The 20,103-nt window shown below is 45.5% G+C and overlaps 1 protein-coding gene across 7 annotated transcripts in view; it reads left to right on the top strand.

Moving 5' to 3' along the window:
• TMCC3 (transmembrane and coiled-coil domain family 3) overlaps positions 1 to 20,103 on the top strand; it is a 131,392-nt gene that overhangs the window by 73,784 nt on the left and 37,505 nt on the right. The window contains exon 1 of one of the 7 annotated variants that reach the window (XM_068668458.1): positions 4,492 to 4,623. The exons of 2 other annotated variants lie outside the window; for them this stretch is intronic. Coding sequence is in view for 2 of the 5 variants with exons in the window: in XM_068668441.1 (XP_068524542.1) it covers positions 12,514 to 12,591 (78 nt within the window). In the remaining 3 variants the exon portion in view is untranslated. Of the gene's footprint in view, positions 1 to 4,491; positions 4,743 to 4,784; positions 5,055 to 12,053; positions 12,196 to 12,362; positions 12,592 to 20,103 lie in introns of those variants that run through there. 4 more of the 7 variants (XM_068668450.1, XM_068668475.1, XM_068668463.1 and 1 more) reach the window with 4 other exon arrangements.

Raw genomic sequence — 20,103 nt, 5'->3', positions numbered from 1 at the left:
GAGTTTGAATCCCGGTCCCATTGCATTACAGATGCGGTGGGTTGTCTCAGGCAAGCTTTCGTGCGTCCTGCAGTGTCACCTACACAGCCGATTGCTGGGTGGTGTTGCCACGCTGTGTATTAGCTGTAACTTTCTCGGTGCCCACGTGCTTTTAACTTCCCTTGAAAAGTGGCTGCTGCCACAAAATAACCCAATTTCTGTTATTATTCTAACATTTAAATGACATAGCACGGTCAAAACAAGCCATCTGTGCTGACAAGAACGTTCCACCCGTACACAGCTGAGGCGTCAGCCTTCAGCAGCAGAAGAGACCCAGCTAACGGCATCCATCTCCCTTACAATTTATTTCAAATTCATCCGTCTGAGGCATCCATCCACTGCCTTCCGTCTCTCAGAGAGGCTGACAGAAATGAGATTAGTTGGAAACCATCTGAGGGGTGAAATTCATCCTGCGCTGACACAGAGCATGGAGCCCGCTGCGGAGATAGCTGCAGAGGGATTCTGCTCCTGGAACGGTGTCATCTACATACCACTTGGGTATAGCTGTCTGTGCTGTGCTAAGCACAACTGATCGAAGGAAATTTTATACATACATATATATAAATTAAAATACCCTTCAGACCGGTATTTGAAGGATCCCTGTATGTGTCAAGTCTTTCAAGAAAGCCACAAAATCAAAGGACGCAGAAAGATCAAGGTTGAATATTAATCAAGGGTTGCAGCAGGAGGGCTTTCAAACTCCCTGGGTAGTGGTGTTAGTGCTGTGGCTATGTCTGAAAGTTAATGCCATGTTTTTTTTTCCCTTGTGTTTGTGTGTGTCAGTGCCTCACCTCCAGATCTTCAGGAAAGAGAGATTAGTAATTAAGTAAAAAGACCAAGTAAATTATTCAGGGAAAGTTTAGTTTTAATAAGCGATTCATATACTATAACCCTGATTAATTCAGTAAAATAGCAGTTTGCCTTTGAAATAAACCTCATGGAAGAGGCATTGACCATAAATTAAGTCAACAACTTGTATGTGCCCATTTTTATTACCTGGAAAATAGAGAGCTTTCATGATCTCTCTCAGGTACCACATGATCTGACAAGGTCGGCATATTCTTCAAATTACTTGCATAAGTACATCAGTGTCCTTGCAAAACTATGTGAAATTCAGAGTACACAGAATGCCTCCATTGCAGTCAGTGCCTCACCTACCTGGTAAATCCTGCCACGGCTGCTCCAGGGACCGACGCTGATCGGTGCTGACAGCATGATCTACAAGGCCGAACAAAATTGTGGCCTCTCATGCATAGGAATCCCTGCATGTCTAAGCAGCAGCAGCACTAGTATGCTGATCAAATCCTTGACAATCAAAATCACTTTAATTACTGTCATTAGACTTGAAACAGAGGTAACATACATGCAGAAACCTAGGATATATTTTTGAAATTTCTTATGAGCAACAAACTGCTGTCATGTAGATGGCCTTCAGGTAGCTTTTCTGCACTCCTTCAGTTCAACCCTGGTAACTGACTGTCCTGCTGGCAGCGATCCTGCCAGCTTGCAGGCCCACCTATAAAGCTGGCTTTCCTCACTAACATAACAAAACACTGTAGCTGCTCAGTGTTAAAAATCAAGTTCTTATACAGTGTCTCATAGTTGTGATTCAAGAAATGATGCTGTGATCTTACAACTTACTGCATATTCTCTTTTTAATGAGTATTTATATATACAAATACATGTATTTATGTTTATATTTACTTGAGGTATCTAGATCTGCACAAGGAAGTGTGACTGAGAGAGCTCTGTATCCAACATTCAAAGGTATCCATATGTCACAGAATTTATGGTGAAAATTACTTTCAAGTTTACTAAAAAGCAACATTTTATTGCACGTCTCCAGTAGGGCTGTAATTAGCCACAGACTCTGGTGCTGCATCTTATTTGAGTGGTTCTGCAGACCATGAGAAGAATTTGTTCCAGTTACAGGACTGATTTTTTCTGTGGTTTATTGGCTGTCCACACTTTGCTGAACTAAAACCCATTAGTGGTAGCAGAAGAGATTTGGAAGGATCCTTAGCTGTTGTAAATTGGTAATGGTTTCAGAATTCAACAGGTTTGTCCCAATCTCATGACATTTTAAAAAATCTGTTGCAAGAACTCAGCTCAGAAACCCCTACAGACAAGCCGTACCATGCAGAACAAGTCCATTTATCCTTTTTCTTGGGGTAAATGCTCTCTTTGAGTCTGCTACACCCCTCCTGAAACAGCTGACTTTCTCCCTCCTGCCCCGTTTTACTATTTACTCTTCATCTAACACAGTGCCCACTTGGCAGCTGCTCAGACTTGTGGCAGATGAGGAAGGCACGATGTGTGTGTTCCCCAGCATGCTGCCCTGTGCCACAGCTAAACTGCTCTGCCTGTGATGTGCGGGAAGTCCGGGGGAGGCATAACTAAATAATGTGTGTTTATAGATGCGCGTGTCTGTGGAACGGCTAATGAGCAAAGAAAAGATAGCTCGCACAACGTATTTTTAACCTTGTCAAGTTTTCTGTCTAGTATTTTTATTTCTGCAGTGCAGAATAAGGACCTGTTGAAAATAGTGGGTGTTCACGTGCCACTTTAAGCATCCTTCACGATTGCTGAGGAACACTGAAAAACCAGAGGAGGGGGAAATGCTCACATGCAGGTGTTTATCTTTATCTGCACACGTGTACCTACACATCTAGCTGTGTGTAGATCGGATGGTACAGAAGGAAACAAGAGGGCTGTATCTACAAGTTCTGGGGGAAGAGGTGTCAAGTCAAAGTGAGGTTTGTCGCAACACAAACAAGGTGCTGAGAATTTAGCTCTGTGCATGCAATAAGAAAAAGCTTTTCATAATTAGAGAACATGCCTTCTGGGGGGGAAACCTGATGGTTTAGGGTCTGTTAATCTCTTCTGTTTTTAAATCACTTATGATTTTGATAGATGGGTTGAAGATGTCTTGCTGAGAATAGTTACTAAGCATTTGTTTGTTTTTATTCTCGTCTTAAGAAGAGGACTCACTTTAAGGATTTAAATGCTCAGGGACATTGTTTAACTTTCAGATGTTTACTCTGCTGCCTGTCCGCATTCATGACAGAGGAATGCAAGAAATCTCTGCTGATTTCATTGAGTTCATCTGCTTTTTTCTGCATCAGTGAAGCTGAGTTGTGTACAGATGTGCCCTTGTTTCTTACTATTGGATGCCTTAGAAAAATAAATACATTATGGTCTGGGGGGCTGACCAGGCAAAGTCCAGATAACTAGAGGAAATTTCTGTATCAGTAGCAAGAGTAAATTTTAAACAGATTTAGTGAAGCATCCCCAGAAGATGACACATTCTTACAGATGACACACGGGCATAGGTTTCCTGCTGGGTCATTTATTTTCGTTATGTAGAGAGTCTTTCCCTTTCCTAGATCAGATAATTGTTTGAACTATTACCTTAGATGTTTTATCTCCACAGATGTTCTAATGCCACATTTGCATTTTCCTCAGTCCTTCGGGCAGTCCTGTTAGTTTTCATCTCTCCCTCGTCAAAACTTCAGCAGCTGGTATTGTGATACCCAGAGAGATGACTTTTCCAGATATGATTGCTGATCTCAGGTTCACCAGAAGAGTCATTCTGAAGCTTCCTGCAAGGTTTTTGCTTGGATGAAGCTGCTTGTGGTATTTCCAAGGCCTGAATGCACTACACTATTTTTGAAGTTCTGTTAGAAAAGGGGGAAGCAGTCCATTTTGGGGTGCTCGTGCTCGTACAGCTCTCCATTCATAGATGTTAGATGGCTTTACACTTGTCTGTATCCCCATTCCTTATATTTTACAAGGATTTTAAATCTCTATAAAGATCCACAGTATACTGGTGGCAAGGGTCTGGATGCAAATGTACTCAACATGCTGCAACACAACAAAAAGCATGGCTAAGAATGTGATTTCATGACCGACTTAAATCCTCACTTCTGACTCTACTGGACCCCGCATCCTGCCTTCAGGCTGCCCACTTGCCTAAGTCAGCCCCACTGCTTGAGCAGCTGTGCAGCCAGCCAGATGCTAATCAAACTAATTTCTCTCTATATTGCAATCTAATAATTTACTTTGTTTTGACAGAGGTGGTTGTCACCTGGACCAGCTCTCTGACCTGCTCTACATTGTTGTATCCAAATTACAACCCAGCCTCAAGGGTAAGATACTAGACCAAACACAAGCATTAAAGGTACACATCCCTCTGCCATGACAATACATATGTGTGTACCTTTACAGGGTACTGAAACGATCATTTCTGCACACTTACTCTAAAGCAGGGTCACCCAAGCAGTCTCTGTTTTTTGTTGCAGCTTAGGATGGTGATATAAATCCACCTCCGCCTGTGTTACTGCCAGAGGGCAGCCTGCACGCCTTTATGCTATGTCTGTATCAGTAATGGGCCATTTGAGTTTATGGCCCTGGGGCCTCTGATACCATCCCGTGCCACTGATGTCATCCTGCTGGGAGCACCTACCTGGAGCTCTGATCGTTCTTGTGTAGGCAGTCTTTATCTACGCGGCGGTGGCATATATATAGCGAGCCCTTTTACAGCTGCGTGTTATTACTCTCCGTGCAGTTCCAGCAGCGCTGCAGGTATGTTTCCCAGAACTGCTCTGCTTCCCAGCCAAGGCAGAACGGTTCCTTTCAGCCTAAGCAAATCCTCAAGCCATGCCTAGAGTTTCAACAGTTCAGAACAGAACAGAAGGAAAATGGTAGGGTTTTTTTTGTGGAAACCTGTGACTGCAGTGAAAAATATTTTTTTCTCTTAAGAAAAAAAAAAACAGCACAGGACTAGTTTATCTGCTGAGGCTTCAAATGGTGTAAAGTTTGTACTACTATTTTTTTTTAATTGAAAACATGAGAAAATACTTTGTTTAGGAAAAAAGCAACCTCTCATTGTAAGAAATGCAAGATTTTGGTGAGTGTTAATGAAAATTATGTTCCACCATTTCATGACTAGCAGACCTGTTTGTCTGAGATGCTGAAATTTGTTGGATTTGTTGAGTGTCAGAGCAGGTGGCGAGGTATGCACACTTTCCATTCATACAGTAGGTCTTTGCAATGCCAGTTGCTTTTGAATAGTTTGTGTTTATTGTTGTAATAGGACTTCTCCTCAGCTAAAACTGCTGGACAACGAGCTGTCTTATTTTGTCATGACTTTTATATGCCTGGTCACCAGAGCTCTGAATTACTTATGATATATACCATGTTGCTATTAGACATTTTATGTTGCTGTTAGAGTTTACATATTGCTTCAATGATTTCTACTAAGACTTGTGATTACAAACGTTTCAAAGTCTACATGTAATAATTAATCTTTATCAGCATAATAGGAAAGTTGGAGTATTCAATTTCTCCGCTTATAATAATTTAAATAGAATTGTTTATAAGGTTGTGCATGTGAGGCACACAAACAGAAATAAATTCAAGGGAACATTGTAAAAGAACAGTTTTACTAATAAGTCTCTAATTATCTTTAATAATTTTCAGTTTTCTTCCGTGTTTTGATTTGTAAGCATGTGCCTGTTAGCTTCCTGTTGATAAGGTCATGCCTTTATACTGGGCTTGAAAAATCTATCTGACGTCTGGAAAATCATTGGCCTGAGGTGGTTACACAGAAGTGGGGAGCTGGTAGCTCGAGCAGAGGCAGTTCCATGCCATCGTTCTGGATCAGACCAACCCCAACCCTGCTGACATGTATTTAAAATTTTATTTTATTTATTTATTTAAGGCAGGAGGACAGACAGCTTCATCTTTCAGAAGCGCTTGAGGCTAGCTGGTGTTGGACGGGGCAGCAGCTCTGGGCACCAGGAGGGCAGAGGGCATTCAGCTCTTCCAGACACGGAGCTGCCCGGCTGCTGCGTGTCTCTGCTGAGCTCTGCAGCGGGGCCAGGCTTCTGCGGGCACGGGGGCTGGCTGAGCTTCTGTCCCTTGGCATTGCTTCGCATAAAAGTGCTTGATTGACATGGCTCTAGTGGGTAAAAAGGTAAAGAAAAAGGCCCACTCTTCATGTAACTTCATTAAGAAAAGCTCAATTAGCAAAGTTACGCTGGGCAAAAAAAAAAAAAAAAAAGAAAAAGGTTACTAGTTTTGTTCCAGAAAATTATGTTCCTATATGGCAGAACGGGAATTCTCACTGACAAATGTTGTATCCCCACCATTCCACATTCAGGTGATCTCACGTGTACATTTTCCTTTCACGGAACTTCAGGGGAGAATTCCCTGAAATGCTAGGATTGTACCTCGTGTTGCTGCAGTTTCCAACAACATTGCAAAGTATGCTGCTGTTTATATAGTTCTGCTAAAACTCAGGTCTCAGGGATTAAAAATAAACCACAAAACTGTATGATATCTCATACATTTTATTTGTTGTAAAAGAACAATGCAGAAGAATTCAATCTTTCAAAAATCGTCGCCAGATTTCATAACAAATGATAGTTTATGAATTTACGGTTTTGAAAGGTCCAAGAGGGCATGAGTCGATGTTAAAAGTTCAGATTTTTTTTTCTTAGTATCTGTATTATCTCACAGATTTAAAAATAGAAATAATGTTATATCGTGATCTAAATCATAATTTCAGTAGTCAAAGTTATATAGTTCTGATCCAGAAAAGTATGTAAACAGGTGCTACAGTTTGGTGTTGTGAAGAATAAATACTCCTGGAAAATTTATTCCAATTAAGCAGAACGGCATTTTGGCTTTTCTGCTTAGTTGAGGTTACTTCACATCCCTGTCACCCAAATCAGAGATGAACATCATATGTTTAGATCTGACACATTGAGAAGTAAACTGGAAGGAGCTTTCTGTTTGTACCGTGCTTAACCGTGTTGTATTAATGCCTGATAACCCATCAGACAACATACGTAATGCAGTTCCCCGCACAGGTAATTGTAAAGGAGAGCTTTCATGTTGCAGTGCAAAAAGATTTAGCAGAACCACAGTTAGATGAGTCATAGGTGCTCGCCTGATAGTGGTGAGGAAACTCGAGCTTCATTCTGGTGTCTGTAAACAGAGAGTGACTGTAGTGAAACCCGAAGGGCTGCAGCAAGTTTCAGGGCTGTACAACAACACTCACCAGGAAGAGGTGCAGTCTTACTTGTATAATCATTAATTTTTCTGTCCTCTGATAACCTGTCTGTATTTTCTGGTTGACTGGCAAAGAAGTCCTGCTCCAGCATTTGACATTGTCTGTTGGTATGGAAATCATTGATGCCACACATTTAGCGTGACATAACGCATGCAGTCACAGCCATGCAGTGCGCTTCACAGGCAAAGAGAATTGACAGGCTCCTACCCAGCACAATCTCTGTGTGCAAGCAGAAGCCACAAATTGGGCTGAGGTGTCTGTGGAGCTACAGCCAAAAAGCAGTAGGGTGAAAGCTGTGGTGCTCTTGTATTCACTTATAGTGCCTTTAGGAGCCCAGGTGTCAGCTACCCAGCTGCACACAACTGCGAGCGCTTCTCTGAATGGTGGGTAGAGGTGGCATGCCCTGAGAGCAATTCTTCTGCTCATGGGCTATATCTAGTCTACGCTTTTGCCTTGTTTATTTTAATTTGGGACAGATGATCTCACTGATATAACCACCAGGGTATGCAGATTTAGGCTATGTACCTTCTGGCTGCAGTCTGAATGGTTTGGATGCAAGTTCACGTTCACGTTTTGGAAGGGGGCACAGCTTTACGTGCCAGCCAGCTGCAGCCTGGGTTCTGCAAACCTCCCAGCAGCAGCAAGGAGGCTGATCTGGGACAGACAGGTTGGATATGCTCATATCCAGCCATTCCCCGTGGGCCCCGAATTGCATACTGTGAAGCAGAATAAGCATTGTATGCTGGTGAGCAGCAGCCATTCCCATTGCCCAAGGGAGGCTTCTGTACTTGCCTCTGCAACACGGGTTATCTTTACTGTAAATAGCCGGGTTCCGGGCAGGCTCTCGGCACGGCTGTTATTTACGTCTGCTAAAAAGGTGGCTCTTACTCATAGCACTTAAAATGCAAAACACTGCCACCATCCTGCAGGTAGTTTGCACTAGTGCTGTCACTGCCAGCAGCAGCAGAGGGGAACTTTGCAGCATAATTTCCTTGTCTGTAGAAGAACAAGAAAGGGACCTGAAGGAGCAAGGGACAATAAATAGTAAGCAGGGGAAGGAAAGAAGAGGAAGGACTTCTGCTACCCCCAACTGGAATTTTTCACTTGCTTCTCTGTCCTTCACCCTCTGTCAGTACACTGCACTGATGGGCCAAGACAGTCCTGGGTTTGGAGCTTTTTCTGGTGTACAGAATGGGTACTCACAGTGTACACGGCTATTACATCCTGAAAGCTCATAAAAAAAACCCTCTTGATGAGGAGGGGACAGAGAGGAGAGGAGCTGATTTAAAATTTTAATTAGATACCTGAATGTTTGTCAATATCTGATCTTCAGAACGAACGTCACAGCCTGGCAATGCAGCCTGTAGATCTCAGAGTGGTCCCTTGGCACTTTGTGTTGGTGCAGACAGAGTATCTCCTTTCCTGTGGGTGTGAAAGGCTCATGCTTTGGCAGAAACACTGAGAACGGTGACCGCGTGCTCGTGGATGACTGCAAGGCCGGTGTCACTCAGCACTGTCCCATTTGCTGTCAGATTTAGAAACGGTGCCGACAGTCTCTCATCACGTAGGACTTTTCCCTGGAGACCGGTTGTGACATGCTTTTGGAAAAAGGTTTGGAGGGCATATTAAAAAGTCTCTCATAAAAAGCCCCAGTATCCTGTTTAGCGTACAGATGTTACCGCTGTGGAAAAAGGGACCTTCGCCTTCTTCCTGAGTGTGCCTTGGCCAATATATACTTAGCGCTGTATGTATCAGTTGTCCCAACAACTTCAGAACACAGCATTTAATAATAGCACTTTTAATTCTGGAAAGCTCAAGGTTCTCCACGGAAGAAAGGTGATGTGGTTCTCTTCTTATAAACGCGTGCTCCCAGATGGGATGGCTGCGTCTGGTGAGTAGGGTCATTTGATGCCATCATCAAATGGATGACAACGATGCAGCCCATGCAGGGGGCGTGAGATGGGACTCATCCGTAGAAATCTCACTTGGTCACTGCCTCTGCTGCCCCTCCAGGGATCTTACTTTCCCAAAACAGGACAATGCAGGCAAACCTGCACTGACGTCTGTCCCACGGGGAGCTGCATACACTGGTGTATGCCCTTGTTCAGTGATCCTAAGCTTAATCGGATCTTCAATAATTTGTAACATTTTTTAAAAGGTCACTTCTTAGAAAAGAACAAAATGATGTAAACATCAGGAGTTAATCACTGTGGGTGGTTAACCCACAGAAATCTGAACTACAAAATGACACAATGGATGGCTGGGATGATATAATAGTTCTATCATTAACTTAAACCATAGAAATAAATTTAAAAATTACCTTGTCAGAAGAACAAGGGATGAGAGAATTCATCTAGGGGCTACCACTTCTACCCATGTCACTTTGAGCTCAGCCTCAAGTTCCTGCCAATATTTGGAAGTCTTTGCTTTAGTGGATGGAAAGTTCGGTTGGGAATGGGTGCAGTGTGTGGGAAGAGCATTTATTCCAGGTCTGTGGGCTTCTGAAAATAACAGTGAGAGGAAATATCTGGTGAGGCTGCCAGAAGTACTGTGCTGTGCAGTGTTGTACTGTGTTCGGGCAGTCCTGCCTTTTGGAGTGGGGAAGGAGAGCTGTGCAAACCAGCTCCGTGTGTGTGAGGAGGGGAATTGTCAGTGCTCTGCCAAACAAAATGAAACACTTTCAGTAAATGTACTGTAGGATAGCGGTCTTCCTGCTCCTGCTACAGACCTGCACAAGGGTGAGGGGGAAGAGTAGAGGGGAAAGGAGCAGCCTTCAGCTGGACGGATGACTGCGTGGCACCACAGTTTGGTGTACACTTGATTGTATTCTGAAGACACAGATTATCTATCCAGCATAAGCAAGGAGCCCTTTACTGGAGATGCTTGCGAAGAGCAGCACCTGCAGAGGCTGCTGAGATGGCAACAGCTTCTAATTCAGCTTGTGGGAAGGGCTCTTCTTACCTGTGGGATGGGTGCTTCTGCCCAAGCTGCTGTTTCTGCTCCACAGTAGCTTGCTGCCGTGCCCAGCAGGTGTTCCCAGCTGCTCAGCCAGCTGCCCTGTGCTCACAGCTCCTCTGGGAAGCCATCAGTGCACAGCACAGGGGAGCTGCTGGAGCTGGTATGCACGGCAGGGACTGCCACCGCCGATAGCGGTGCCCGAGCAAACAAACCTGACTGGAAGGCACACCTAATGCCACACCTGGGTCTTGTGAGGCTGACTGTGTCGTCTTTTCTTCCTAGAAGCTGTGGCAGAAGAGAGTGCTTTCTTTGTTTATGTATTGGTATATGTGTTAATACCACTTTGACCAACTGCACACAACTTCCTTCTAAATATATAGTACACACCCCCATCTCTTCATCTTGGAAGAGAAATTTCATGACCTTCCTGCTAGCCTCTGATATTATTTAAATAAAGCTGATATTATTTAAATAAAACTCTAAATTTTTGAGTCAACTATGATTTATAGTAAGCCTTCTGTTACTCAAAAGCCAACCAACTTAAGCCTTTTATGTGCCCTTTTTCCGTCTACCTATCCTCTCTATGCTTTGATCAACTACATTTGGCAAGGCTTAAAAAAAAATCCTGAAAGTTTCTGAGGAAGTGAGGACGTTTCATCCTAGGTGCTGGAAATTGCACGGTCCTCTTTGGAAATGTGCAATTATCACTTCAGTGAAAACCCCAAACCCACAACATTTGCCTATTTAATTATTCTTACTGACCTTTACCTCCAGAGTTTCCCTCCGTCGGGCACATTTTGAGTCATGAATTAACTTTCATGTCTGAGCTGAGGGACTGAAGAAATCCAGTTCCCATTTTAAAGCTTTTTCCCGACAGCCTTCCAGCTTCAGCTGTCTTGTCCAGCTACATGGGTATAGGAAGAATGGCAAGGCATCACTTGTGTGCAGGCAGCCTGTGTGGCTTGGGTTACACCAATACTGCACAGGGCAAATAATGGTCTTTGAATTTGGGATAACTTTGTAAAAGACTGATGTTAGAGTTGAAGAAGAAACACCTGCCAAGAGGGTTAGTTCTAGGATTTATTTTTTCCCTTTGGAATGTCAGTTCTTTCGTTTCTGAAAACCTCATTTGATGAAAACAAGGAGGCCCTTGTGTCAGATAATTCCCTCTGATAGCGGTGTTATCTCAGTACATGAGATTGCAATAAAAATGTAAATAGTGGCAGGGATTTATTTATTTTTTCTGCTGTAACCCCCTCCAGGGCAGTTCGCTGTGTTGACATGTATATATGTTTATACATGCGTATGCCCTGGGACACTTGCTGTCTCTGACTAGAGCAGAAAGGCGGCGTGACTCATGCACGCGCATCGCAGCAGCTGCCTAAAATGTGAAGCCCTCGTTCACTTTGGAAGGAACTCCACGTTCGCTTTGTGTCACAAAGAAGAAGTGGTGACGACTATTATACCTATTCCAGGAAAGGGAAAAGTACTTCTGTACAATTTGCTGAGTGACTATAGAAAGAGCATTCAGCTTTTACTTTTCAAGAGTTTAACGTGTTCAGCGTTACTGATTTAAATATGCTTCTTGGCATAGGTATTCTGAAAATAAATGCAAAAAGAATTCTGCTCAGCTCTTAGCAATTTAAGTAGAGGGTGATGCGCTGCAAGATGTGTTCACAAGCATGGTTTGGAGCTCCCGTATGCTAACACACTGAAGGGTTTATCTCGTGTGTGTAACAGGGACTGAAATGTCATCGGTTGTCATGCTCCACCGCTTTGGAAACTGTGAGCACTGATTATTCAGGGGCTTTGACGGAATTTGTGTGCTTTGTGGAAAGCCCTGCGTGTGGAAAGCCCTGCGTGTGGAAAGCCCTGCGTGGGTCCCCAGGTGCGGCACCCAGCCGTGCCCAGGGCGCCTCGCCCCATCCCAAATTGTCAAAACCTTGCGCTGATACCGCCCTGAACGGCACCATTAGGGCTTGTGGTGCCTTATGTCGGATTTCTGAACCTTTACGGTTTGGTTGTGCTTTCTGGGGCTTCCCTGCAGCCGCGGCACCTCGGTTAGTGCAAATCTACCACAGGAGTGGAACCCGAGGTGGCCGCTGGAGTCCATCTGGAGGGTGAGGAGCCGGAGATTTCCTGAGGAGCCCGAACCAAAGCGGCAGGAGGAGGGGGGCTGCGACTGTGGGGGCTGTGACTGTGGGGGCTGCGACTATAGGGGCTGCGACTACCAGCTCAGCTCTCCCTATCCCGGTGAGGAGGCAGGCGCCTCCCCGTCCCGGTGCGGAGGGGTTAAGGCGGGTGTGGCGGCTGAGGCGCCGCCGAGCCATGCCGCCTCCCCCCGGGCGTGCCCGGCCCTCCCGCGCCGCGCCGGCCCCGAGCCCTCAGTAGCGCGGCCGGGAGCGGGGCGGCGGGGAGCGGGACCCCCGGCCGCCGCCATGCCGGGCAGCGACACGGCGCTGGCCGTGGACAGGACCTACTCGGACCCCGAGCGGCACCGGCGCCGCAAGACGCGGGTAAGGCGGGGGGTGAGGGGGGCGGGCAGCACACAGCCCCCGGGCTCGGCTCCCACAGGTGCGGGGCTGTAGGGCAGGCGGCTCCTGCTGCGGGCTGTGGGGCTGGGGGAGCTGCTCAGCCCGCGTGGGGTCAGCAGGACCCCCCCGCTGTCCTCTGTGCCCAGGTGAGAGCCCGGGCGCGCTGCTAGGCGAGCTTCTTCCAGTTAGAAGCGTGGGGATTAGCTCTGTGTGAAGAAAAAGGTGTTGGTTCGGCTTTCTGCTGCTTGCTGTGCTGCAGGGCAGCCGCTCTGCCCATCCCCTCCCGGCTCCTCAACAGGGCACCGAGCAGGAGGCGGCGAGCCCTGGGTGCCCTGCTCCCGATGTAGGGTGCTCCTCGTCCTGCAGGCTGGGTGCAACAGCCACAGCGCAGTCAGGGATTTGGTGTGTTGCCTTGGTGTTTCTCCTAACGAGTTGAGCCAGTTGGTTTTCCCTCGTTGCTTTTGCTGAAAGAGTAATTTGCTCTCTAACTTAATGTGGCCGTGGAAGAAAGTTGCTTACCTCCAAGGCTGGTTTTAAACATGCTTAGGAGTTGAAATAGAAGCCTCCGTCCTATAGTCGAGCTGATCTGCTTAACAGCATGAGGTACCGTGATTAACATTCAGCGTAGTTCCTGTGTATTGAAAAATACATCTCACTCTTAAGACAGTTTTATAAAAGCATCGGGCTTCTGTCTGGTTCTGAGTTTATTTTCATCAGGTTTAGCCTCTCCTTCTGTTTCTGCAGCCATGAGAGTCGGAAATGTAACTCATTAAAGAGTTCCTAGAGTCGCATATAATTGCGTTGCTCCAGGGTCTTACAGGTTGTGCCAGATCTCATGCAACCTGCAATATAATTGGCAGGGATGGTAGCAGCAGGTTGTATTTTCCAGATGATGGCAAGAGCTTGCACTAAATCCATTTGTGCTTATTAGGGGCAAATAGGATTTTTTCCTGGGTAACTTCTACGTTCCTCTTAATGCCTTAACCAGAGGAATAGAAATGGTCAGGCTCCGGAGCGGCTACAATCGGTGGTATTACGCAGGAAAGAAGCAAGAAAGCAGGATGCTGTTTCTCTCTTACAGACTGAATGAAAAGCAGCTGAGCAGCCGGAGGTAAACCTCCTGTTCTGAAACATTCATGGCAAAAAGCAAGACAGAGAACAAACACAGCAGTACAGGGTTGGTGGGAGGATGCTCAGGGAACCCAGCACACCTGGGGGACCTGCCAGGGTGAAGGTCTTGGAGCTGGTTTTATCGGCGTGATGGGGACAACATACAGTAAATAGAGTGAGATGCATTTAATACAGCTTGGGGGAAGGAGCGGCAAAGTAGTTGCTGGGCCTCACAGTCTGCATAAAGCAGGCTACCGAGTCTAGTTTTTGGGTGGGAAGGTTCTGAAGGACTTCCCCAGCCCTGTGGCTTGCTGCCTGTGTCCTTTATGCCCCTCTAAGGATTTTTCTCATGAGAAAGTAAAGCCTTCTCGGTGGATGGGGAAGAAGACTGTGCCACAGCTGTAGGAAGGCATCACCAGTTTGCAGAAGTGCTAGAGCGACTTACTGTGAATGTAGCCTTCTGAGTTTGTAAATATTAGTATCTGAGGGGAAAAGGTTTTACAATTCGTGTTGCAGTTAAAAACCACCTTCAGCACAATGCAACGGGTCTCTTTGGTACCTTCCTATTTGAGGCCACTTGGAGTATGGCTTCCTGGGCCGTGCTAACAACTTTCTGATGAACCACGTCACGTTTTGTGCAAAGATCCCAGCGCCTGAAAGGAAGAAAATACTTTAATGAGGGGCAGCCAAGTCGTTCTTAATGTGGGGGGATTTACTGCTGCCTAAGGAGGTCAAGTACTTGGAGGGAGAGGTCGGGCGCCTGTTCCCTTCCCTGTCTGGGGCACAGGTGGGAGCTGTGCAAGGTGGTTCAGCTCACCTCTGCTAATAGCAGCTGCCGCGGGTTGCAGCTTCCCTGCGCTTCGTGTCCACCACTGGTCAGTTCCTGCAGCACTCAGAAAACTAACCCAAATCTCTCAAAAACAACCGAAGCCAGGACATAGAACGAGGTATGGGAGCAATGGCTGTGTTTTCAGCTGTTGTGTACCAAGTACTGCTCTCACTTGAATGTAGCTTGCTGGACAGCTGAGGAGTGTCTTAGTGCTTTCTCAGGGACTCATTTTTTGCAGCAGGTACTGCAAAATGAGACCAGAGGGGCTCAGGTTCTGTCCACACCAGGCTTCTTAGGGGGCAGGCCTGTGCAGAGGGCTGTGCTGTCACAGTAGCAATGCTCCTGATGCTCAGACTAACTTCACTGTGCTAATTTTTGCCTCGTTGTGTTAACCTGTGCTTCAGGACCACCCGGCAAGGCCATATTAAAGCTCTCACCTCTCAGTGCTCACCAGCTTGTCCTATTTAGACCTGAGAAGCCTGGGTGCTGATTTTTTTTTGCTGCTGATCAGGGCATTGCTCTTCACCCTTGATCTCTTAACCCTTACAGAGCAAGAGTCCTCCACAGTTCATCAGCGTTATGAATTTATGCGTGTGGTCTTGTAGAAGGAAAGCCCTCTTCTAGCACAACTAAGCCACGAGTCCCTTACTGCACCCCATGAGAAGTCCCTGCAGTGATACAGCCTGCTTTTAACCAACACCAGGTGCTTGGGACAGAGATGCAGGAAGTCCTAGCTACATGATTCCTCTCAGGCTGGAGCGTATTCAGAACTTTTCGTTAGTATCTCATCTGAAATAGTAACAATTATTTCTTATGGATAAAGAAAAATCTCACCTGGAACAGATGTAGATGTGCTATTTTTTTTTTAATCAACAAATGGGGATTCCTATTTTCAATCTTGTTGTGCACTCAGCCTTAGTGAGACTCGCAATAGAATCAGTGTGCTGTGGATGAGCTGATTCTTATCTCAACACAACCAAAAAAAGGCTTACATTAAAAAAAAATACAGAAGTCTGCTGCTTTTCTTGTATTCTAGTGATGAAAAATGTCCTCTGGCCTGTCTCTTCTAATTTTCCATGTCGCTTTTATGATCCCTCCCATTCATCTCCTCTGTACACGAGGCAGTCTTTTTAATAATCTCTCCTCATATGGAAGCCTTCCTAAGCCTCTAATCACTTTCATCATCTGCCGAGGATTCCCTTTATTTCTTGTAATCTTCAGTCTATTTAGAGGAAATAGCATAAAGAGATGGAGGAAGATTATTACTATTTAAAAACAGTAAAACCAACAAAATCCACCACAGTTTCAGGAGAAATTGAGATTTAATCTGTATTTCTGGTGTTCTTTAAATACAAGGGTCACTTATGTTGGAGAAATGTTTGGTCTGGGCTTTTGTGGCTTCTAACCAAACCTCCAGATACTTTGTGCCCGAAGAACTTATGAATGGTTTTGTCGCTGTTTCATTTTTTTGACATAAGATGAGGATAATGTGATGAGACAGAATATTCTGAAATATCAGCTGTAAATCCACAGTGTGTCTAGAAATGTGCAAAGCCTGTCAAAGAGTAGGCTCCCTGGTGCAGGGATGCGGGGAATCAGGGAGGGAAGCCTCGATTGTGGGATTAACCCTGTAAAACTGATCAGCTGCATAGAACTGAAGACAAGCCCGTTCATTTAAAACAATTATGGTTTTAATATTTTGTCGCTGTAGAGCTGTTTGGAAAACTGTAACTTTTTTTTTCTAGCACAAGAAAGGACTGTTGGGAAGTTGACAAAGCAGCTATCTTTTTTTTTTTTTTTTTCCTTTTCCCTTTGTTGAGTTTTGGGATTAAATACATCTAAATGCTAAAGGTCAGTGTGAGGTGTAATTTGTTGTTGCCAAATGAAATAAAGGGGGGCAAATGCTGTTATACAGCTTAGCATGGTGTTGCCGTGCTCCCCCTGATCCTGCGGAGTGACCCTACATGGTAGAGTCACGAGCCATAAATATTTTATTTTCACCCAGTCCATATTCTTCCTTCCAATCCAAGATGTAAACAGCAAGTGAAGCTGGGGGTTCATGTTCTTTCCGGGGTTTAAGGTGACTTCTAGGTTTGGAAGTTTTGGAAAGGTACTTAGACCTTTCATAGCTTTGGGTCACTGCCTGGAAACATAGCGTCTCTGAAGATTTTGTCTTCCCTCTGCTGTGCTTTTGATCCCTCCCTCCTGCAGCGTCTGGACTTGCTTTAAGGGCTGGGGCACCTACTGCAGCTCTTCAGATGTTAGGTCTGTTTCAATCAATCAAACAAACAGCCCCACCGACTTAGCTCCTGGTGGGAAGTCTCCATCCTCTTGGCTCACGCTCTTCTTGCAGGACGCGCAGTTGCCCTCCTGTCAGGGTGCCGGTGGTGGTGCAGGGGGTGCAGACAGCTCCAGCTCCTGGTTTGCCTCTTGGCATCGTCTCCGCAGGTGAGGCTTCAGCTAGGTGCCCCCTGGCACGGGGTCAGCAGTGAGGCAGAGCCTGCGATTGCTGCTGCCCCTTGTCTGCTTTTAGTGGTCTTGGCACCACGAGCAAGTGCGCGGCTTATCCTCTTCGCCCCTGGAGCCGAGCGTGGTGTGGGTGGGAGAGGAGACCGTGCAGTGTTGGGGTGGGGTGGGACAATTCCCATTTCTCTTTTATATGTTTCGGAGAGCGCCGCTTTAGCAATAGTGCAAATCCTCATTAGCAAGGAAGGTCGCATTATTTTTACTATAGGCATTTTCTGCCTATCTTCCCTTAGTCCAAAGGAGGAACGGAGTATTAATATGCACAGCCAGAAATACCCCTGCTGCTCTAAAGCCTTGACATATGGGGGCTGGTATGCAACTGGGGTGCGTGTGCCTGTGCAGCTAGCCTTCTGCACGCTCGCTCAGCAAGCGACAACTCTGCTCAGGCACTTTTTGTATCGTCCTACGTAATCTAAGCTTTAATTTAGGGACAAGAATGGAAGAGGAGGGTTGTCCCTGCTAGCTGAGCTATAGAGAATATCTGCAAACGGCAAGCTGCGATGCTGGTACTGTAGAAAGCTGGAATGAGGCTTTTTGTTCTATTTTTCTTTCCCTTAAAAAAAAAATAAAAATAAAAGAATAATACTGAGACTTGTCCCACTTTATTATTGTCATGTTTTTAGTGTTGCAAAAGCATAAAATTGGAGAGGATAGAAGGTGGTAGTAGCAGTGGTTTCCCTGGTATTTTCTTAGTTACTTACATTATAGTGGATACTCAGACTGTGGAGTGCTTTAGTGGACCTTTGATATAAAATATTTGGCATCTTGATTAACTGTTAGTGCAGTAGGCACTTCTCACTTGTTTTATTTATTTGCAATGGTTTGGTAACATCTACCTTCCCTCATACATTTCGGTTCAGTAGCCCTGCCCGAAGAGGTTGCAGGGGATGCGAAGCACTAATGCTGTGCTATTGAATCGAAATCAAAGCGTGACGCACGCAGTCCTGAGCTCCAGTTGGACCCTGTCGCTGCCAGCAGTAACCTATGGAACTCGTCCCAGATGAATTAGAGCAGCCTGATGGAAGATTTTCTGCGCGTTAAGCAAGCGCTGGTTACAGGACAGCAGGTGCTCCTGTCTGTTCGGATGCCAGTCTCATCTGGCTTTAGTCAGGATGGTTTCGGCGGGTTTTACTCTTTGGTTTTGTTTTGTAAATAAACCACCTTGTAGCAGGCTTGGCTACAAACGTGTGGAAGCATGTGTGCTTTCTGGCAGAGGTTGTGAGGAAAAGAGCAGCCCCTGTGCATGTGTTTGTTTTAACTTATTTATATAGATACACTGAGGATTGCAACAACTAAACATTAAGTAATGGTCTGGGTCATGCGATTTCATTGGAATAATTGGGCTGTGCCTTTCAAAAAGGCTACTCACATCTACGAGATACTACACCACTGGCTCCTTAAGCATTAAATAGGATTATTTCTTTTTTATTGACCTGCTAATGCTGTGTTTAAAGCAATGGTTTTTATCTGAAGACAGAACATTGTGATGGAAGCTGGTGTTTTAAAGATTGGGAAGACTGCAGTGCTCCAAAATCAGTTTATGTGAGCAAATGGTGTTGATTTTCAAGGGTGATACAATCCTTTAGAGCAGAGCTGGTAGAAGTGTGCATCCTCCTTTCTCACAATAAAAAAGCTTCCTACCACCACCAAAAAGGCCCTCCAGTTCAGGTAAGTAATTCAGCTTGAAGGAAACACAAAGAGTCAGTGCTCTGGGGTCTGTAGACCAGCAGTTTTCAAATGTAAGCAGGCTTCCAGTGCTGTTCTTGAAGCCTGCTGTGACAGGAAGGGAAGCCCAGTTAGGGTAAGTTGATGCAGCAAGTCTCTCTGGTGTTACAGCATTCGCTTCTCCTTTTCTCCTGAGTTATTCCAGTGCATTTAATCCAGATGTTGCAATTAATCTGGTACTTACTATTCAAATGCAGAATGTCATGAATATGCAGAAAACGTGCTGCTCTGTGCCAGTGTGCCCGGACACAAGAGTGCCTCCCAAACCTGGGGCCAGCAGAGCAGTTAGCGCTGACCCCTCGTGTGGCACGACCCAGCGCGGTACCGCCTGGGAGCAAACCATGCCTCAGCTTCACGCCTTTGCTTCCCAGGAGGGCTCATCCCAAATCCAGTACCAGCACCCCTTACCCTAAACTCGCGCCTTGTCCCAAAGCTTCCCTTGGGGGCAGCAGCTGGCCCCGAATTGGGAGGCTGGGGGGCAGATGGGTGGTGGAAAGAGGGATCCAGTGGGACTTTGTGTGCTATGCCTAGAGTGTAGCCGCTCCCATTTTCTCTCTTCCTTCACCTTTTTTTTTTTTTCTTCTTCCTTTGGGGGACTGTCTATGTGCTGTAGGTGCACCCTGGTCACTGAATCACCAGCCTTTTATGTAAGTGCATGAATTCCCATCTGAAAACGATGGGAAACAGGAAAGGACAGAAGAAATGCTTCTTGGTGTTGGGGGTGGGGCATTCACAAGCAGAGGAGGAAAAGGTAATGAAATGTGTGAGAGTGACTAAATCCAACAGATAAGAAACATGCATTTCTCCTGAGATCCATCTTTTGTTAGGCATTTTGTTACGTGGAAGCTTTGTTAAATGTCAGCTTTTGCAACCCTTTCTTCTCTTGCCTGCACCAGTTCGACTGTTTGCCAGTAGCGTTCTGACACATTGTCTTATGAAGAAGATGCATCCTGCATCACATCACATGCCTTTGGATTCTCTTTGGCGTGGTAAAATAAGCTTGACAGCACTTCTTGAATTATGTATCTGGCTTTTTTTACTATTATTTTTTGTACTTAAATCACTCAGGAGAATATGCAGTGTATTGGAGAAACTGTGACAAATGTGAATTTGGCTAGAATCACACTAAGAACTTATTCCAAAGGTCAGATGTAATTTTCTTGTTTCCTTTCTTGACACCACACATTTATAAAATAAAATGCTTTGATACTTGTTATTGCTCCACTTATCAATGTATGTGCATAGTATGGGTGTGTGGCTCTTAGTATGTTAGGAATCTGTTTTACGAGAGGTTTTGGCTGGAA

The sequence above is a fragment of the Anas acuta genome, chromosome 1, assembly GCF_963932015.1.
Source record: "Anas acuta chromosome 1, bAnaAcu1.1, whole genome shotgun sequence".
Taxonomy (NCBI): domain Eukaryota; kingdom Metazoa; phylum Chordata; class Aves; order Anseriformes; family Anatidae; genus Anas; species Anas acuta.
Note: the sequence above shows the minus strand (reverse complement) of the source record. Positions and strands in the feature narration are given on the sequence as shown.